At 39.1% G+C, this 22,137-nt stretch overlaps 2 protein-coding genes across 2 annotated transcripts in view; one reads left to right on the top strand and one right to left on the bottom strand.

The window, feature by feature from the left end:
• Positions 1-254: 254 nt before the first annotated feature.
• On the bottom strand, positions 255-857 carry TMEM217 (transmembrane protein 217). The gene has a single exon (XM_044675295.1). The coding sequence runs from the start codon at positions 855-857 to the stop codon at positions 255-257; it is 603 nt and encodes a 200-aa protein (XP_044531230.1).
• A 14,681-nt stretch (positions 858-15,538) lies between these two features.
• TBC1D22B (TBC1 domain family member 22B) overlaps positions 15,539-22,137 on the top strand; it is a 129,747-nt gene continuing 123,148 nt past the window's right edge. The window contains exon 1 of the mRNA XM_044675296.1: positions 15,539-15,594. Within this exon, the coding sequence (XP_044531231.1) occupies positions 15,539-15,594 (56 nt within the window). The remainder of the gene's footprint in view (positions 15,595-22,137) is intronic.

Below are 22,137 nucleotides of genomic sequence, written 5' to 3' on the forward strand. Positions count from 1 at the left end.
CAATGTCCTTCTTGTCCCCACCTAATGATACTCCTCCAGTCCCACATGCATCCACCCCTACCCAGAACTAAAAACACAACAATTCTACTAGGCACCACAAATTGAGTGACTTTACTTGTGGGTAAAACCATTAGAGAAACAGAAAATTCAGGGTTCAAATTAAAATCCAAGTTCAAAAAAATTGGAAGAGAATGAGAATTTGAAGTATTATTCTTGGACCCAGGAATCCTGACTCTTGGGAAAAATAGATTAGTTTACTCCGAATAGATGCCAGATGGGTAACTGAGCTTTGGGCTATATGAGGTGGTTTGCTGCTCTGGTATTAATTCCACATACGAAGAGAAAGGCTGGTTGTAGGAAGTAATTTTACTTTCCATCTGTTTTTTGTACACCATGTGAGCATAAGTGATCACAAAAACAATCCAAAACCCATGCAAGAAGACACGGGAGAATAGGCCAAACCAACGTAAATAATTCACTTCCACAGGATTCGTGTTCTTTTGACTAGATGTGTTGGTCAGGGTCTGTAGCAGGGAGTTGACTGCTTCATAGAAGATAATCCAGATGACATAGATCACCATGCCCTGGTAGATCTGGGCATGCACAGAGTACAAGAGGAAACAGCTGATTAAGATGGTAACTATGGACAAGCATAAGGTGATCTTAAAACTCCAACAGATAATAGCCTTGCTCATCAGGTCAATCTCTTCCCCAGCTTGAGCTTGGTTGGTACAGTTAGGATCTCCCATGTGCCTCTCTTCAAACACCACAAACATGTTGGTGGTAAAGATGGTAAAAACACCTGAGAGAAAAGTGCCCAGCTGGGCAGTCATGCCACAATAGCGCCGCGTTCTCATACTGAAGCCCCCCACAAAAAATATTACCTAGAGCCTTGTGCCAAGGATGTCTTACTTCCCAAACCTAAACTGGAGGCAGGTTGCCAGGTTTCCTTTTTTTAAATTTGCTACAACCCTGTGGAAAACCCTCCTTTCCCAGTTACCTCTAAACCTGTCCTTGTTGCTATGCAACCTGATGCTGTCAGTTGAGGAATGGTTGAGAATAGAACTCAGAACTTTCACTCCCTTTCTTACCTTCTTCCTGACTTCCTCTTTTTAAGCCTCTTCTGTCTTAGAATTGATACTAAGTATTGGTTCTAAGGCAGAAGAGAGGTAAGGACTAGGCAATGGGAGTTAAGTGAATTGTCTAGGGTCAAACAGCTAGGCTTGGCATTCTATCCACTGAGCAACCTAGCTGCCCCTGTTCTTTCTTTTGTTTCGTTTCTTACTTTTCTTTTGTTTCTCTTTCCTTCCTTCCTTCTTTTCTCTCTTTTCTTTCTTCCTGTCTTCCTTCTTTTCTTTCTTCCTGTCTTCTTTCCTTTCTTCCTCCCTTCCTTTCTCTCTCTCTTTCCTTTCTTTTCTCTTTCCTTCCTTTTTTCTCTTTCTTTCTCTCTTTCCTTCCTTCCTTTTTCTTTTTTCCTTTCCTTTTCTCTTTCCTTCCATTCATTCTTTCCTTCCTTCTTTCTCTCTTTTTCTCTTTCTCCCTCCATTTCTTTCATTTTCTCTCTTTCCTTCCTTCCTCCCTTTCTTAAAATTTTCTTTCCTTTTCTCTCTTTCTTTTTATCTTTCCTTCCTTCCATTCATCCTTTCTCTTTCTTTCTTTCTTTCTTTCTTTTCTCTTTTGTTCTTTCTTCCTTCCTTCTTTTCCTTTTATTTTTTCTTTTTCTCTTCCATCCTTTCTTCTTCTTCTTCTTCTTCTTCTTCTTCTTCTTCTTCTTCTTCTTCTTCTTCTTCTTCTTCTTCTCTCTCTCTCTCTCTCTCAAAAACTCTTATCTTTCATCTTAGAATCATTACTAAAGTATTGGTTGAAAGGCAGAAAAACCTAGTAAAGGTTAGACAATTAGGGTTAAGTGACTTGCCCAGGGTAACACAAGTAAGAGGTATATGCAATCAAATTTGAACTCAGAGCCTCCTGTCTCTGCCTGATTTCCTCTTTCTAGCTTTCCCTCTGTTTATTCTCTAATAGAATGTAATCTCATGTTTTATTTATTTGTTATTTTTAGAATGTAAGCATCTTAAGGGCAGGATTTGATTCATGCCTTTCACTCCCAAAACCTAGCCTAATATCTGGGCTAGTGAATTCTTCAAAAATACTTAAGGGAGCAGCTAGGTGGCTCAGTGGATTGTGAGCCATGCCTAGAGGCAGGAGGTCCTGGGTTCAGATCTGACCTCAGATACTTCCCAGCTATGTGACCCTGGACAAGTCACTTAACCCACCCTTGCCTAGCCCTTAGAACTCTTCTGTCTTGGAATCAACTCTCAGTATCAATTCTAAGACCGAAGGTAAGGGTTAAATAAATAAAGTGAATTGAATTGTATCTTCTAGTCACTCTCTGCATATGTATCTTTCTCCCTATCTATTAAACTCTCTATATTCTGTCTCTCCAGTGTGAGTTTTCCTTCCTCTGAAATCCTCAACTTATTATTATTTGAATAATTCATTTGACATTAAATCATGTACTGACTCATTAATTGTCTTCCACTATCCTCCTGGACATTAGTTAAGTCTTTTGTTGTTGCTTACTTTTTTACATGTTTATATCCTTTCTCCCTACCTAAATCAGAAATTTCTTGACATGAGAGAACCTGTCAGTATTGTGTCATAGAAACAGTACTGGAATTTGAGTCAGGTAGCCTCAGTCCCCATCTTGTCTCTTAAACTTACTAGGTGCATGCCATTTGCAAGTCACTCAACCTCTGCAGTTTCCACATTTGTCAAATCAATAATAAGACCTATCAATTCTGGCAGAGGGGCACTGTAATAGGATATTTGTTAATTAAGAGTTAAGAGTTAATTAAGGGTTAATTAGGAATTAGGATTGGTTGCAATAGATGAATATAGAAATTTGAGAAAAGCTGGATTTCTTTGAGGCCAAAATAGATTTTTCAAGAGAGGATCATGGGAAATAAAAAGAATTTTCTCAGAGGTTCTTAAAAAAGACAGAGAAACGAACACTCACTCTTGGTCTATCCTGGCTAAAGGAAAGAGATCCGAGGGTGTTCTGGCTCGAAAAGCTGGAAGTTGGAGATCTGGTGAAATTTCCCCTTGAGAATTATCCAAGTAAAAAAAAAGGAGATTGTGGTGAAATATCACTGCTTTGCCAGTGGTGGCAGAAGTGAGCAAAGCTGTGAAGATTTTGGCTTGGGGGCTTTTCCCATCTAACCAACAGGAAAGAAATCAAATCTTTCTCATTGTTATCATTTATAATTTTTTTAGTTTTAGGATAGAAAGTTAGATTTGGGTTAATAGATAGCATAGGAAGATTAAGTTTGGTTTGTATCAAGGAGAAGTGGATTCTTGTGAATCCTAAATTGGGTTTTGGGTACAAGTAGAAGATTTAGAGTTAGGATAAATATGTTCTTACTTGTTTCCTTTTCCTTCTTCCTAATTTTTAAATACTTCCAATAAATAGTTTTTATATAAGCCTGGCCTGAGCCAGAATTTTTAAGACTGTTTCGGAAGCCATCTTTTCTAACAGTCAAAACAACAACCTGTCAACACAGGACAATTTTATTGGTAATACCATCCAAAACCAATAATCAATAAGGGTTAGAAAACCCTTATAACAGTACCCACCTCCCAGAGCAGGAGAAGGCTGGTGAGATGGAAAAGGTCCCTCAATTGGAGCCAGGAGTAGCCCTCTCAGCTCTCCCAAGCCACATCTACAGTTAGGGGTGGGTATGGGAACACCAGGAGAATGAGGAGGACTTCAGCCCTGTTCTTCTGCCCTTGGCTTCTTTCACTGGAGAAGAAAGATGTCCCCCGCTCCTTTTTTCTCTCTTTTAGTGTCTAGTGGAAGAAACCATCTACAAAGGGGCTATCAGCTTACTGTCCTGCTCAAGAGTCACAAGGAATCCTCTTCACCCCACATCTGGTGGTGAGACCCCTGAGAAAAGCAGAATCTCTAAATGAAGTCTACACCTCTTGACACAGCTCTAAAACTGCTTTTAGACCCTTCTGTATGACCTACATGCTCCCATGAGAGCCTCCACTCATATATCTTTAGCTCTTTTAGAAAGGTCTTCCTTCCAGACCTCCTTTGCTTTATGCCTTCCTCTCTAGCAGTGTGGGACCTTTTTTCTGCAAGACTTACAGGTCTCAAAAAAAGTCTCTGCAGCTGCCAAGATTTGAAGAAAAGCAGAAAATTGGGGGGAATTGTTATAGACAGTTTCCCAGATAGAGGTCTCATATCAAAAATACATAGAGAACTTTGTCAGATTTATAAGAAAAAGATCCACCCCTCCAATTGATAAAGATATGAACAGACAGTTTTTGGATAAAAAAATCAAAGCCATGTATAGGTATATGAAAAAATGTTCTAAATCACTACTGATTGGAGAAATACAACTCAAAACAATTCTGAGATATCATCTCACATCTCATATCAGATGGGTTAAATGATTAAAGGGAAAACGGACAAATGCTGAAGGAGATGTGGGAAAATGGGGATTTTAAAAGACTGTTGGAGGAACTGTGAACTGATCATTTTGGAGCACAATTTGGAATTAGGTCCTGAGAGTTAGAAAACTGTGTATATCCTTAGGAAACCCTTGTATATATCCTTATTTCCCAAGGACATCAGGGAAAAAGGAAAAGAACCTATGTTTCAAAAAATTTATAGTAGCTCTTTGTGTTAGCAAAGAACTGGAAACCAAAGGGATGTCTATCAATTGGGGAATAGCTGAAGAAATTATGATGATGGAATACTAGTGAGCTGTAAGAAATAATGAGCAGGTTAATTTTTTTAAAACTTGGAAAAACCTACACAAAATAATGAAGAATGAAATGAGTAGAACCAAGAGAACATTATATATAGATACAGAATTAATATTTGAAGAATGACATGAATGTCCACTTCCAGAGAAAAAACTAATAAAGAGAAACACTAAGGATATTAATTTACATATACACATCCTTTTGTTGTGATGCCTTCTGTGGTATGGGGAGAGAGGGGTTGAGATACCTTGAAATAAATTCTATTTTTTAAAAAGATGTAATTGGACATTTAGTGAATGAAAAGATAGTTATAAACTCATAATAATTAAAAATTATAAAATTAAAATAATAAAACAAAAATAAACAAAAAAATCTCTGTAGCAAGTTACTCTGGTAAAGATTTCATATCAAAGAAATAAAAACACAAGTCATTCTCCAGGAGATCAAAAGAGATGCCCGAGCAGTTTCCAAAGGAAGAAATATAAACAACAGTATAAAAATGCTACAAATCATTCCTAATTACATAAATGTACATTATTTTGACAAAGAAAACAACAAGGAAAATGAAAATTAGAGGGACTTCTAGGAAACAGGTACACCAAAGTATTGGTGCTAGAACTTTGAATTAAGCCAGTCATTCTGGAAAGTAATTTGAATCTATGCTGCCAAAGTCACTAAAACAAAGATTCTTGGTGTTTTTTTTGTTTGTTTTTTAATAATTCTTACTTTTTATCCCATTAACAACACTAATACAGAAGAGTAAAGGTTAGGCAAAGGGGGTTAAGTAACTTGCTAAGGGACACAGAGCTAAGAATGATCTGAACCTCGGTCCTCCCAATTCCAGACCCAGTACTCTATACATATATACTATGCCACCTTGTTGCCCCTCAACAAGCGATTCTTAAATTGAGGTCAATTTGTTTTCGCTCTTTTTTTTTTTTTTTACAAATAAATGTTCTCCAATTACATGTAAAATCATTTTTATTTTTAAAATTTTATGTTCCTAATACTCTCCCTCCTTCCTAATTTTTCTCCCTCACTCCTTCTTAGCTCTCTCCTTTCCCTAAGATGGTAAACAATCTGATACAGATTTTATATGTGCAAATATGCAAAACTTTTCTGTGATACCTGTATTTCAGTATGATTAGTGTTCTTTATAATCCTATATATTTAAAACATTATTCTAAGTAGGGGTCAATGACACAGAAATATTAAGAAATCCTGCAATTAAATAATGCATACCATGCCCCAGAATATATCAAAGAGGAAAGAGACACATTGTTACAAAATTATTTATGGCAGCTTTTTTTGTAGTAGTAGTAGTAGCAAAGGACTGGAAACTAAGTGGTATCCACCTATTAGCAAATGACTAAACAAATTATATGGTATATGTATGTAATCGAATACTATAAGAAAGAATGAAAGAGAACTTTTCGAGAAACTTGAGAAGACCTCTATGAACTGATACAGAGTGACAGAAACTGAACAGTATATACAATAACAACTTTGTTTTTTAAAAAAGAAAAACCTTTACTTTCTGTCTTAGAATCAATATAAGTATTAGTTTCCAAAGCAGAAGAACAGTAAGGGCTAGGCAAATGGGTTTAAGTGACTTGCCCAGGGTCACACAGCTAGGAAGTATCTGAGTTCAGATTTAAACCCCCGACCTCTTGTCTCTTGGCCTGGCTCTCAATCCACTGAGACATCTAGCTGCTCCACAATCCTTGTATTTTAAAATCCTTTGTAGGCTCAGAACTTGTGAGAGAAAGCAGGTGCTGGGAGACAGACTGGTAGAATTTGGAGAAGAATATGGCAGTGGGCTACTCACCTCCAGAGCCACTGTATAGTCAGTCACTCTGTCTCTTCTGTGAGCCATCTGTATCTTTTAAAATATACATATTTTACTTTTCCCCAATTTACATGTAAGAAAAAGAAGGAGGAGAAGGAGGAGAAGAACAAGAGAAGGAGGAGGAGAAAAAGAAGGAGAACAAGAACAAGAACAAGAAGGAGGAGAGGGGAGGGAGAGAGGAAGGGAGGAAGGAAGTGAAGTATTATATGTTTCAGTCTGTATTAAGTCTCCATCAGTTCTTTCACATGACATTTTTCCTCATGAGTACCTGAGATTGTCTTTGATCACTGCATTGCTGACAATAACTAGATCATTCACAGTTCATCAGAAAATATTGCTGTCACTGTGTACAGTGTTCTTCTGGCTCTGCTCACTGTACTTTGCATCAGTTCATGTAAATCTTTCTAGGTTTTTCTGAAATCATCCTGCTTATCATTTCTTATAGCACAGTGGTATTCCATCACTATCATATACCATGACTTGTTTGGGCATCTCCAACTGATAGACTTCCCCTCAATTTCCAATTCTTTGCCACTACAAAAAGAGCTACAATAAATATTTTTGTACAAGTATGGCCTTTTAAAAAATCTCTTTGGTCATAGATAAACAGACTTGCACAAAAATATTTATAGCAGCGCTCTTTGTGGTGGCAAAAAATTGGAAAGCAAGGGTCTGCCCTTCAATTGGGGAATGACTGAACAAATTGTGGTATATGCTGGTGATGGAATACCATTGTGCTAAAAGGAATAATAAACTAGAGGAATTCCATGTGAACTGGAAAGACCTCCAGGAATTGATGCTGAGTGAAAGGAGCAGAGCCAGAAGAACACTGTACACAGAGACTGATATATTATGGTAAAATCGAATGTAATGGACACCTGTACTAGCAGCAATGCAATGACCCAAGACAATTCGGAGAGATTTATGGGAAGGAAAACTATCCACATTCAGAGGAAGAACTGCAGGAGTAGAAACACAGAAGTAAAACAATCACTTGAACACATGGGTTGATGAGAACATGATTGGGGATGTAGACCTGAAAAGACCACACCCATGTAACTATCAATAATGTGTAAATAAGTCTTGACTGACCACACCAGTAGAAATGCGAATTAACTGGGGGGGGGGGGGAAGCGGGGGATAGAGGGGTGAAGGGTAAAGTAAAAACATGACTTATGTAACCAGGGAAATTTTTTCTAAAAATAAAAAATTTAAAAACAACAACAACAACAACAACAACAACAACAACAAAATCTCTTTGGGATACAGACCTAGTAGTGGTATTGCTGGATCAAAGGGGATGCACAGTTTTTTAGCCCTCTGGGCATAGTTTCAAATGCACATCTTTATTTTTAAGAAATATGTCCAACTACACTATTGGGCCAGAGACTGAACATATTAAGTATACTATTTATAAAATCCTTTACTATGCTGTTTAAACTTGTTCCTTTTTCCTTTTATTCCTTTAACTCATTTATTAGCTCCCCTATGATCTGACTCTTTTTGCTTCACTTGGTTGCCATGATCAAGGTCACCAGTGATATTTTTGTAGTGTGGATCAAAGATTTTTTTAAATTATCATTTTATATCCTCCCTCACAAATACTTCAAGCTTGCAATTACTTTCTCCTTAATGTCCTTTAGACTTGCTTTTTCCTTTTCCTGTTAAATCACTTCAGTGTTTAATCTTCCCATGAAATCTTTCAAAATTGTTGAGGATGTCAATTTTTAGTATTCTCAGTTGAATCTACTTTCTGATATTCCAAACTGTTTTCCCATTCATTATGACTAAAGATGAAAAACATGGGGGCAGCTGCGTGGCTCAGTGAATTGAGAGCCAGACCTAGAGACGGGAGGTCCTAGGTTCAAATCTGGCCTCAGACACTTCCCAGCTGTGTGACCCTGGGCAAGTCACTTGACCCCCACTGCCTACCCTTACCACTCTTCTGCCTTGGAGCCAATATGGAAGGTAAGGGTTTAAAAAAAAAAAAAGAAAAACAGATGAATGAAAAAATGATAAAAGGTGAAAAGAAAAGTACAGTAAGGGTAGTTTCCAGAGCAGTTTCAAAATAATAGAAAGTTTGTGAAAAAATCATGGATAATAGATACAGAAATGGTTATTAAAAGAAAGTTATGAGGGGGCAGCTGGGTAGCTCAGTGGATTGAGAGCCAGGCCTGGAGACAGGAGGTCCTAGGTTCAAATCCGGCCTCAGACACTTCCCAGCTGTGTGGCCCTAGGCAAGTCACTTGACCCCCATTGCCTACCCTTACCAATCTTCCACCTATAATTCAATACACAGAAGTTAAGGGTTTAAAAAAAAAAACAACCAAATAAAAGAAAGTTATGGAGATTCAGGGCAGCTAGTTGGTGCAGTGGACAGAGTCAAGGGCCTGGAGTCAAAAAGTCTCATCTTACTGAATTTAATTCTGGCCTCAACTAGTTTCTGGCTGTGTGACCCTACGCAAGTCACTTCACCTTGCTTACCTCAGTTCTTTATCTATAAAATAAGTTGGAGAAGGAAATGCCAAACCACTCCAGGATCTATGTCAAGAAAACCCCAAATGGGGTCTCAAAAAGTTGGACACAACTGAGAAATGACAATGGTTATTCAGAGTAAATCCTTTACCTTTTGGAGGATAAATACCTCTATTCTGTGAATACTAGCTAAGATGCCTCCTATTCCACTTAGGTTCCTTAGGGCAAATGATTACTACTCACCTTCTGGCTCTATCTATCCCCTGTGTTAGTTTACTCTAGATTCTTATGTCAGTCTAGAGTTATGTCTATGTTTGCCAATCTTTATGCTCACACCCTAACCCTCCAACTATTCCTTTCTCTCTTCCTGCTATCGACCATTAATGCCTTTGGATAAATCATTATCTTAGTAAGTAATTTGATTCGATTAAATGTATGCAAAATTGGAAGTTATTTGTAGCATTTTATAGATGGTGCATTCCATTTGATCCTGGGTCACATTGTCAGGAAGAAAAAATTTTTTATGGGTTGTTAGCCATTCTATGAAGCTGTAGCCTTCCCAACTGAGATCTGATCAAGGAGTGCCATAGTATCTGATCATACACATCCTGAGTCCTAATAAAAATGGAGTTGGCACACACAATTAACTCACAACCCATTTTCCATGCCAGAAGCGTCAAACCCTATGGCATACAGGCTATGAAGCCACTGAAAATGATTAAAATGTAATTTGTGTTTACCAAAAAAAAAAGAAAAAAAGAAAAGAAAGAAAAATGCAATAAAACTTAGATGATGCTAATTTTTGGTTTTCAAGTCAAAATGCAGCAGGTATCTATCTGAGTATTTCAACAAATATAATTATTCTGAGGAAAGGCCACATAGTTTCTATATGTGAAATCACTGAGTCTAGCCATCACACAAGAGTATTTGATGGAAGTTAATAAATAAGTGTCCAACCCAGACTCTGCTTTTTCATAATATACACTTTACTCTATAAATAAAACAGTTTTGTGTTTTAAGGCCCTGTGCCTTCCTGGTGAAAGTGACCTTGTCCAATTTCTTTTTTCTAATTAAATTTATTTTATTATTATAATTTTTCAAGTCCTTCCCTTCCATCTCAGAATCAATACTGTGTATTGGTTCCAAAGCAGAAGAGTGATAAGGGTTAGCCAAGGGGGGTTAAGTGACTTGCCCAGGGTATTGCATCTAGGAAGTGTCTGAGGCCAAATTTGAACCCAGGACCTCCACTCTCTACACCTTTACTTCACTTCACTCTCCACCACTTCACTTCAGAGGATCCATCACGTAATGACGATTATAGAGGATTCTAGTTCTCCGTAATCATGAATGATCACTGCATTGATTGTAATTCTGAAGTCTTTCCATGTTTTCCTTTACAGTATGGTGGTCGCTGGGCACCTTGTTCTCCTGCTTCTGTTCATTTCACTCTGTAGCAGTTCATATAAGTCTTCCTAAACTTCTCTGAATTCTTCCCATTTGTCATTTTCTATGATATGATGATATCCAAACACATTCCTATATTACCATTGGTTCAACCATTCACCAATCAATGGGCACCCACTTTGATTTCAGTTCTTCTTGTTATATATCAAGCAGAAAGGAAGGCAGGAGAGTTGATCTGTGTTCTGCAACCTCTACGTACTATCCCTCTATGAAGAGAGAGACAATAGGCCTTGGATGCATTGAGCACCTCTCCACCTAGTGTGTCTTGAATAACCTGACCCAACTGTCCTTAACAGAGAGGAGTGGGTGTAGGGGAGAACAAGGGCAAATGCAAAGAGACCGAGTTCCCTCCAAAACCCAATGAAAGGAAAGAGAAGGTGCTAACTGAATTGAAGACTTACCTCTCAGGGGCTGGTGGGGAGGGAACAGATTCATCATGAACAGATTCAAGGTGGATAGTAGAAAGAAGTGGGAGAATTTAATGAACATTTGACTAAGTGCTTTGAGTAGAGCAGGTGTTCTTAACCTAGAGGCCATAGATTATGGAAAAAAAATTTAATTATATTTGAATATAATTGGGTTCTTTTGTAATATATATACACATTATGTATGTATGTATGTATGTATGTATATACATATGTATATGTATATATACATATAAATCATTTCCTTCTCTTAGAATCAATATTCTGTATTGGTTCCAAGGCAGAAGAGTGGTAAGGGCTAGGCAATGGGAGTCAAGTGACTTGCCCAGGTTCACATAGCTAGGAAGTGTCTGAGTTCAGATTTGAACCCAGAACCTCCCATCTCTAGGCCATCTCTGCCCACCAAGCCACCTAGCTACCCCCACCACATAAAAGGTTGTTGGTAAATTTCATCAGACTGCCAAAGGGGTTCATGGCACAAAACAGATTAAGAACCCTTAGTGTATAGAATGGTTAACATCAGAAGGTGTATATAACCTAGAGCAGTGATGGCAAGTGAACCTCGCTACCTTACCCCAGACAGGAGAGAGATGAAGAGCCTCCTTTGGCTGCTAGGCAGAAGGGTGGGGGAAATGAGGAATGAATGACCTCAGTTATGGGGGAGAGGGGGAAGGGAATAGCTCTGCTCTGAGTCCCTCTGATTTTCTAGAAACTAACTCTGGCGGGTGATGGTGTGCCAAGCCCTCAGAGAGGGCTCTGTGTGCCATCTGTGGCATGTATACCATAGGTTTGCCACTATGGCCTAGAGCCATTCTAGCCCCAGAGAAGAGAAATAAGTTACCTGTAATACAGTAGCTGAGGCTCCCCAAATGTCATTATTTTATGGGCTCAAGAGCTTTTAAAGATCATAGAGGTAACAAATATCAATAGCCTATAAGCAGATTAAAGGAAAGAATAGTGAATAAGGAAGTGCTGGAAAACATTAGAGATAATGGGGGCAACAGTAACAGAACACCCTAGTGAGGGCACAATCAAGGTGGTATTGCAAGTCATAAGGACTGCTCAGGTTCCTGGAAGGCAAGGTTGGATGATGGGGGGGAGGCATCTCCATTTTTTTAGGCTTAGATGTAATAACTTTCTAGGTTGCAGATACAGAAAATAACTATTCTATGTTTTGAAACCCAGTGGGCCTTATTGTAATAGCTGCCCTAGTGGTTTCCCTTAAGGGAGTGTTAGATTCCCAAGTTTTCCAGATTTTACTTGGATGGAGATAAGGAGAGAAATGAGAAGTTTCCCCAAAGTATATCCAAGCCCACTTCAAGAGGGAGCCTCTTTTTTGGGCTACTTGATTGCTGTGGTTAAGGTTGACTAAGTTCTCTTAGATTGGAGATTTTTCTGAACTCTGCACAAAACCATGGTACATCTGTAGATCAAATGCTGTGTGTAGAGCTGGTCACAACATTTCATGAGAGACCTAATTAGAAAATTAAAATGATCAAAGGGATAGATGGAGCAGTTTCAATTTGAGTATAACAGTTCAGGAAAAAAGAAATCTGGTGGGGGGAGAGGTAAAAGAATATGATCAAAGTCTATAAAGCATGACTTAAGTGATTTCAACATCAAATCCCACAACATTAAAGTCATGGGACAAAAGAAGCTTGAAGCAAGGGCAAAAGATAGTTTGAAATTAAGACATATACTTTGAGATATATGTCTCTCTGTGTGTTCCTCTTTTCTGTTCTTTGAAAGTGGAAATGTTCATATTTGTTAATGCTTTTCAAGTTCATAGCAATAAGAGAGAAAAATTTTAAATAAAAATTTAAAAAGATATATACTAGGGTAGTAAGCATACGAAACCCATCCCAAAAGGCAATATAGTTTGAAAACAAAAATAGATCCAGAGAGGGTTTTTCTAAATACAAGGATATTTGGAGAGTACACTTCTTTCTTCCATTTTTAAAAAATTCTCACCTTCCATCTTAGAATCAATACTGTGTACTGGTTCCAAGGCAGAAGACCTGTAAGGGCTAGACAATGGGGATAATTTGCCCAGGGTCACATAGCTAGAAAGTATCTGAGACTAGATTTGAATTCAGAACCAGGCTAGGCCTGGCTCTCAATTCACTAAGCCACTTAGCTGCCCTTAGACTTTATATTTCTTTTTTTTAATTTTTATTTCATTCAATTTTTTTACCAGTTACATGTAGGAACAAATTTCCTCATAAATCTCCAGTTGTATGATCGAAATTGTCTCCCTTTCTTATTCCTTTCCCCTCCCAGAGCTGGAAAACAAGTCAATCTGGGTTATACATGTATTATCATGTAAAACATATTTCCATATTGTTCATTTTTATAAGTGAATAATCTTATAAAACCAAAACCCCCAAACATATACCAATTAAGAGAAAAATCTTTATATTCCTAATGATAGTGATTGAACCCATGGAGAATAATCATGCTGGTTTTCCACAGAATAGTTTTTGGTACCCTGATCTCAATGAACTGACTAAAACCATTATTGAATTTCTTATATTCTGTTTGTCAGCATCTGGGTTGTTATAAACAGATGATGACTTTCCTCCTCGTTATTTTTTTTTTTTGCCCATTTCTAAGGTATTCATGTAATACTATTATAGTCAGCTATTTGTGTTTTAGCCTCTGTGATTTCCTAGATAGTATTCTTCCCATAATATTCTTCAATATCATCTTTCTGGATATAGGTACTTACCCACTCAGCCTATGAGATTCTTTTCTATATGGTAAGAACTTAATGTATGTTGAAATTAATGAATAGTGGATCTGTTTTAATTTCTATAGGGAACTCCCTCTACCAGTGCAGGTCAGTACCTTCTTTACAATTTTATGTTTAATTTTAAGTCATTTTAGTCATGTCTGACTTATTGAAATACCGTTTTGAATCTTCTTGGTAAAGTTTGCCATTTTCTTTTTCTAGCTCAGTTGATAGATGAAGAAACTGAAGTAATCAGAGTAAGGTGACTTGTCCAAGGTCATACAACAGACATGTCTGAGGCTAGATTTGAACTCAGGAAGATGAATCTTCCTGACTCTAGGCCTGGCATTCTTTCCACCCTGACACATGCTCTTAGAGAATTTCCTTCAGCATTGAAAAGTTAACATGACTAGTTACAGGGTCACACAGCCAGTAGTGTCAGAAGAGGGACTTGAGAACACATCTTGCTTGGGGCATAGTTCCCTATCCACTTCACCAGGTTACCTTTCTGCAGTAAGTGAAACTAGAATACTTAGAATGTAGAATACTTAGAATGTGAACTTCATTGGGACAGAGTTTTATTTTTTTTAAAGTCCTTACTTTCTGTCATAATATCAATTCTAGGATAGAAGAGTGACAAGGGCTAGGCAATCAGCGTGACATGACTAGCCCAGGTTCACACAGCTAGGAATTGTCTGAGGCCAAATTTAAACTCAGATACTCTGGCTAGTACTCTACACTGTGAAATCTAGCTGCGCCTAAAGACTATTTCCTTTATGTGGCACACCTCACCAATCTTAAATGCTTAATTGGATTCTCATCAACCAACCTCTATTTTATTGCAGAAGTGGTAGCCCTGAATCAAAGGCATTTTCTTTGCTTTGTGGGTAAGGAAGTTGTGGTCCAGAAGGTGAAAGTTTTTCACTGTGGTTTAAAAGAGCCTCAGAAAGCTGGAGATGGGAAGTAGGACATCAGAACACTAGGGTTCTTAACTTTTTTACACATTTTATTTATTTTTTAATATTCTTTTCTTTTTATATTTTGAGTTCCGGATTTTCTCCCTACCTCCCACTTACTGAAAAGGAAAGCACATCATATCAGTTATACATGTGAAACCATGCAAAACATTTCCATATTAGCCATATGGCTAAAAAAATAAATAACGCAAGAAAATTATACTTCAATTTGCCTTCAGAGTTTATCAGTCCTCTCTCTGGAGATGGACAGCATTTTTTCATCACGACTCCTTTGGGTTTCCTAACTTTTAGAACAAGAGTTCTTTCACTTCTCACCTCAACCCCAAAGGAAAAAAAAATAAAGAAAGGAAAAAGGAAAGGAAGGAAAGGAAGGGAAGAGAAGAGAAAAAATTCAAGTTCTAAAGAGTCGCAACTCACAGGAAAAGTGTCCTCTTCCTCTCACAAAAGTGTATTTCTTACCTATTCCATTTCTCTCCAGTGATTGGCGCTTGCAAGTCCCGCCTCTCCCACCCGTTCCCCTAGGGCTCCACCCCCACTGCCCACCTGTATGCCCTACTCTTGACGTAACTCGTGGCTTCAGAGGCCCACAGGACGCAAGTTCCTCATTGGCCTGCGATGCGACGGCCTTCGCCGCTGACCAATGGCAGCGGCGCGGCGTCGTGAGGAGGAGGGGGGGCGCCCACAGCCAAGATGGCGCCCCCAGGAGGTGGGAGCGGGTGACCGGCGGCGGCCGCAGCTGGAGAGTAGCGGCCTTGCTTGGCCCTCGGGTGGCGGGGTCCTGGGGGCGCCTCTCCGGCTCCCCCTACCCCGGCCCCGCCTGCAGCCCGCTCTCCAGGCCCGAGCCATGGCCGGAGATAACAGCAAACAGTTTTGGAAGAGGAGCGCCAAGCTACCGGGGAGGTGAGCGAGCGAGCAAGCGAGGGAGGGAGGGAAGGAGGGATCCTAGGACTGGCGGGCGGGAGCCGGGCCGGGGCCGGGATTCACCCGAGCCCCATCCCCGCGTGTGCGTGCTGCCTCCCGCTGAGAGGGCCCCACAGTGGCTCGGGGCCGCCGCGGTGTGGGGGCTACTCGGATCTGCGAGGTGTCTACAGGAACCCCCGGGGAGTTGAGGGAGCGGGCTGAGGATCGCTCTCCCTTCGGCGGGTCATGGAGGTCTGTCTACACGGCTCTTTCCTCACAACAGCCCCGTGGGGGCAAAGACCTGCCAGCCCCCGTTTAAAGACGCAGAAATAGGCACCGAGAGGGGCAGCGACTTTCTCGATGTCACACAGCCTTGAAAGGAATAAACCGAGATGAACACCCAGGATTTGTGATTTTGCTGTCCAGTACTGTCAGCACTATTACTCTATATGCTACTTTCTCAAGGAGATAGGATGAGAGGACGAGGTGGGGGAAAGGGAAGCTGAGGAGGAGTTGGGTTGGAAGGAACCTCATGAAGGTGGGCAATTTGTTTCTCACCTAAAAAATGCCTCCTCCCGAGCCCCAGGGCTGCACAGGTGGAAAGTTGTGGCATGAGCACGGTACTCTCTTGAGCTTCCTAATGCAAGGCCATCCTTTTATATCGGAGGATCCACAAGCATTTGTTAGCCACCTATTTACAGCCCTTTTCTTGACCACCCCAATTGTGAAAAGTGAACTCGAGTTAAGGGGTCGGGATTCTTAGGAGAATTAGGGTTCTTTCTTGGGGCACAGATGTTAAGTTACTTTCTTAGGACCACATAGCTTGTGCTTGTCTGAGGTAGGACTTGAAGCAGAGGGATAGAAAAAGTGAAGCTGTTTCTCTACCCTTTTAGTTATTTCTCATTAGTAGTCTTCCTTTTTTCCATCTTTCCTTCCTTCCTTCCCACCTCTCTTTCTCTTTCTTTCTTTCTTTCTTTCTTTCTTTCTTTCTTTCTTTCTTTCTTTCTTTCTTTCTTTCCTCTTTCTCCCTCCTCCTCTGTCTCTCAAAGTTTCTCCTAGCTTTCATCCATACTCTCTCATGATCCTGTCTTTATTAAAGTATATAGAATTCTCCTGATGCTTCATGTCTTTAGTTAATGTGTCCACTTTTTTTTTATTTGTTGCATCATAAAATATTCCTCAGCATCAGAAAATCCATTTCCAAACATGTGGTTTGCAGGATGCAGGGAGATAGAATACCTCCTCAGAGATCTCCCAAGAAGTTTGTGCCTCTTGGGTACACTGGCCCAGCTCCAATGTTGCTACATAAACTGCCTTTTCTAATATGTTTCTGCTTCTTACTTTTTTAGTTCATTGACTTTTGCTTGTTTTTCTCCCCACCCCTGGAAAAAGATGTGTTGGATATGACTTTTTATGAGGAAAAACAAATTAAAGAAATGAAAGGGAAAATTGTATAGTTAACATTTTATTCAGGATCTGACTAAGACTCACATGGCAGAGGAGGGTGGGAACAGAGTAAAAAAAATCTGCTTCAGATAGAGCTTAATGTTAAAATAGGTTATTTTGAATACATATTTGAGAGGTTTTAACTGAAAGGCCATTTCCTCCCAACTGTTCCATTTTCCTTCCTGGTTCACTCCAGTCTCCACCTCTGTTAAATGCTCTGCTCTGGGGGTTTTCCATGGTGAGATCATTACATATTGCCATGCCCTGGAAGCCTGGAAATATGACTTGAGTAATTGAGATCTTTGTGGGGGAGGTCTAAATTGAAAAAGGGCTATATGTACAAGATATGGACTACTGTTTCTACATCTAATTTAAGTGTTTCTAATGTTGGCCTATAGAAGAATTAAGGGGAAGATGGAATCTTTTGCAACCCTATACTTTAGCAAAGAATGCTAGAAGAGTTTCTTTATTGTGCCCTATGGGCCTCCCCCAACCCAAGCCAGTACTTTTAAATATCAGGACAAGTGAACCTTTTAACCAGGTCTTTTATCCCTGCTGGTTATAGATGAACTTACTGTTAATTTTTTATCCATTATGCATTTGATGTATTAGGTAATTGGTCATTTTTGTTAGCTTTTTGTTCTTTTTCTTAGATAGATTTAGATCTGGATTTATTGCTGGGCTAGAGATACAGTGTTTTAGAAATAATAAAGAATCTGAAGTGATGCTTTGACTTGGAGACAAAATTTTTAACAGTTTCCTAATCATAAAACTATTAATCATGCTAAAGAACAATATTCTTTTATCTTGTATGGAACTGAAAAAAACTACTATGTATACATTCTTAGTAACTCAAAAGTAAAATTAATTTGCTAGTCCGTAAGCTGAGAAAATAAAGCAGAGTCTGATTGCTTCTATTTTTTTTATAATAATCCAGAGAACTTTTTGACAAAAAATAGGAATTTTACTTTATAAAGTACTTCCCCAAATACAACCCTCCCATAAATCATTAAAAAATATTTTTCAAAATTGGCTCCTTTAAGGTTTTGATTTTTTTTTTTTAAACCCTTACCTTCTGTCTTAGAATCAATACTGTGTATTGGTTCTAAGGCAGAAGAGTGGTAAGGGCTAGGCAGTGAGGGTCAAGTGACTTGCCCAGGGTCACACAGAAAGTATCTGAGGTCAGATTTGAACCCAGGACCTCCCATCTCTGAGCCTGGCTCTCAATCCACTGAGCCACCTAGCTGCCCCCTCCTTTAAGTTCTTGATTGGATCTTTTTTCATTTTTTTCTTTATTCAAAGATATTTTATTTTTTCAATTACATGTAATAATAATTTTCAACATATGTTTTCTGAAATTATAAAATCCAAAATGTCTTCCACTCTCCTTTCCCTCTCCCCTCTCTGAGATGGTAAACAATTTGATCTGGGTAGTACATCCAAACATATTAGTCATTGTTGTAAGATTGTCATATACTCATATAAAACGTAAAGCCCAGAATAAAACCATAAATAAAATCATATGAAAAATAGTATGCTTTGATCTGCATCTTACTCCAACAGTTCTTTCCCTGGAGGTGGATAGAATTCTTTGTCATAAGTCCTTCAGAATTGTCCTGGATCATTGTATTGCTGAGATTAGCTAAGTCTTTCACAGTTGATCAGTCCACAATATTGCTATTACTGTTTACAATGTTCTCCTGGTTCTGCTTATTTCTCTCTGCACCAGTTCATATAGATCTTTCCAGCTTTTTCTGAAATCAGATAGGATCCTTTTTAAAATAACTTACAATTGAGTCTTAGTTTGCTGCTCAAGAAGATGGTACTTTCCTTATTTTTACTGGATGGGTTTGATTTACAAACTTAACTTTGTTCTCTAGCTTGTTTCTGAAACTGGAATGAAAGAATACTAACCAGGAATTGTCTAGTCCTGGTCTGAGACTCAGGGAAAATAAGTTCTGCTTAGGAGACTCGTGGGTGGTAAGATATTAATTGGTGATTAATAGGATTATGAGCCGCCTCTATCTGACCTTTGAGAAATCCTTATCCTCTTTCTGCCTCAGTTTCTTAAACTGTAAAATACATTTGGTTATATTACCTGACATAATTGTTGGGAGAAAAATGCTTTGTAAACCTTAAACATGAAGTGTCTTATAATACATATTATTATGTATTGAAGTAGAAAGAGCACTAAAACACATACATATCAGGTGACCTAGCCAGGAGACTTTGGAGAAATACATTTGCTCTCTAGGCTTCCCTTCTCCTTATCTGTAAAATATTGAGTAATTGACACTGACTCTTAATTTTACGACTATACATTAGTCTGATCAAACTTTCCTGTTCCTGGTGACCACAATGGATTGTATTCCCCTGGTGCTCTGACAGTCCCCCTAAACATTCTTATAGGTGGAAATTAATACTATCCACTGTGGGTATTCAGGTTAGAAATATGAAAAATTTTGGCTTATTCTAATACATTCTTTTTTCAGTCACTTTTGTGACTGTCCCTGCTTCCCACAGCCACTACCCCAACCTCCAACTTCTTTACTTAATTTCCTCATCTGTAAATGAGAGAGTTGATCACTAAGGTTGCTTCCACCTTCGTATCTCTGATCCCATTCCTGTCCATACCTACTGTTGCTTCAGGGAATGGATTCCACTTGTAAGAAAATGTAGAACAGATCTAGAACCGCAGGCTAGGCAGCTAGGAGGAAAAAGTTCGAGATGCATGCTTAGTCATGACATCCTTATCTTCATTCCTACTGGGAGGAATTCCTTCTACTGAATTAATGATTACTGTTAATCAAGCAATCAGGCTCAAAGGGGACTGAGGAAAGTACTTAAATTAACTATCTAGAGAAGCCTTATTTTTGATATTTCTGAATTGGAATCTGCTAGATAGTACTGATGAGGTCTTAACAAAGGCTAGACTTATTTTTTTAATAGTTTAGATCAGTGATGGGCAAACCTTTTAAAGAGGGGCCAAAGGAAAGGAAATGCTCATCTGTCAGTCTGTTTCTAAGGCAACTCTTTCCAAGTTTCATTGCATTGTATCCTACTCATTGTATTCGTCAGATTAGGGATGATGTGAGAAGGGATAGGACATTTCAGGGGGCCCACATCTGGCCCATGGGCTGTAGTTTGCCCATCACTGGTTTAGATGAATCTGATAGATACACACACAATATGATTCAATTCAGTTCAAAAGATCAAAGTTTAGAGTAGACGACTACTGTTCTCATGGAACTTACAGTCTGGTAGGGGAATTTATTCAATAAACATTTACTTCATGCTTGCTATTATATGCAGATCACTGTGCCAGAGGCTAGAAAAAGTGATATTTAAACATCCATAACTAGTACAGAGTAGTGCATGTCTAGGGCTTCAGGGAAGAGGAGGAGAATGGCTTTATGATAGGGAAAAATCATTATCTGTTGATGTGATAAAACATTTCTGGAAAGAAGTGGCATTTGAATAGATGAATAGGAATTTAAAGAAGTAAGAATTGCCCCCTAGTAGTAGTAGCTTCAGAGGATGAGTAGAAGATCAGATCAGATGGCATAATTACATGAAGTGCTTTGCAAACCTTACAGCATGTACAAATTTGATAAGGGAGTTTTTGACCTTGGGAAACACCAGTCAGAGAATTGGGCAAGAACTTCAGTTTGGTTCCCTGAAAGGTGGGACCCTCCTAGATTGTGGAGGGCTTTGACTGCCAAGCAAAGGTTTTTGGACTTTATACAGTAAACTGTAAGGAGCTATTGAAAAATTTGGAGCAGAGGAGTGACAGTCACCAAGTCTATATGTAAAGAAGGTAAGTTTGGCATGGATATGAAAGATAGTTTCTAGGGGAGAAAGAGTGGAGGCAGGAGGTTGTTGTCATTCAGGTAGATAGTGGTATACCAGGAGGTGGCCTATACCATCACTATGGCAGCATGAATAGAGGTTTAGGGACAGGCTTAAGATATATTGTAGGGGGAAGCTGGGTAGATTGAGAGCCAGGCCCAGAGACGAGAGGTCCTGGGTTCAAATCTAGCCTCAGATACTTCCTAGCTGTGTGACCCTGGGCAAATCCCTTGACCCTCGTTGCCTAGCCCTTACCACTCTTCTACCTTAAAACCAATACACAGTATTGATTCTAAGACAGAAGGTAAGGGTTTAAAAAAAAAAAAGACATATTGTAGAGGCACAGCTATAACTGATTGGATGTAAGAGTAAAGCAGGAGGTAGAGTCATGGATAAGAGAAGTTTTGAACATGAGTGACTAGATAACTAAGTTCAGTTTTGAATATGTTGAGTTTGCAATGCTGGTGGGATATCCATAAAGGGCCAACTTGTATGTAGTTATATCTGTGCTCTGTAGCTAAGAAGAGAGGTTTAGGTTGGAATAAATAAAGCTTTGGGAATTACCTAAGAAGAGGTGATAGTTGAAACCGTGGAAGCAAGTGATCTTGTAAAAGGACGAGAGCATGGAAAGAATGATGAGAAGGCAGCCATTAGAGGAGTCCCAAGGTGGAGGAACCAATAAAAGATGAAGAATCAGTCATTCAACAAGTATTTAAGTGACTCCTTTTATGCTAGGTATTGTGCTAGGCATTAGGAATATAGAAACAAAAACCAACCAGTCCCTGCCCACAGAAGTTTACATTCTTTTTTTTTTTTTAACATTTATTAATATTCATTTTTAACATGGTTACATGATTCATGCTCCTCCTTTCCCCTTCAACCCCCCCCCCCCCCCCCCCCCTACCCATGCGTATTTCCACTAGTTTTGTCATGTGTCCTTGATCAAGACCAATTTCCAAATTGTTGGTAGTTGCATTGGTGTGGTAGATTCGAGTCCACATCCCCAATCATGTCCACCCCAACCCATGCTTTCAAGCAGTTGTTTTTCTTATATGTTTCCTCTCCTGCAGTCCTTCCTCTGAATGTGGGTAGCATCTTTACCATAAATCCCTCAGAATTGTCCTGGGTCATTGTATTGCTGCTGGTACAGAAGTCCATTACATTCGATTTTACCACAGAATGTCAGTCTCTGTGTATAGAGTTCTTCTGGCTCTGCTCCTTTCGCTCTGCATCAGTTCCCGGAGGTCT

Source organism: Gracilinanus agilis, chromosome 4 (genome assembly GCF_016433145.1).
Source record: "Gracilinanus agilis isolate LMUSP501 chromosome 4, AgileGrace, whole genome shotgun sequence".
NCBI lineage: Eukaryota > Metazoa > Chordata > Mammalia > Didelphimorphia > Didelphidae > Gracilinanus > Gracilinanus agilis.

What these genes read in the sequence shown, in the direction of transcription:
- TMEM217 (XM_044675295.1), bottom strand. Translation starts at nt 857, where the DNA reads ATGAGAACGCGGCGCTATTGTGGCATGACTGCCCAGCTGGGCACTTTT.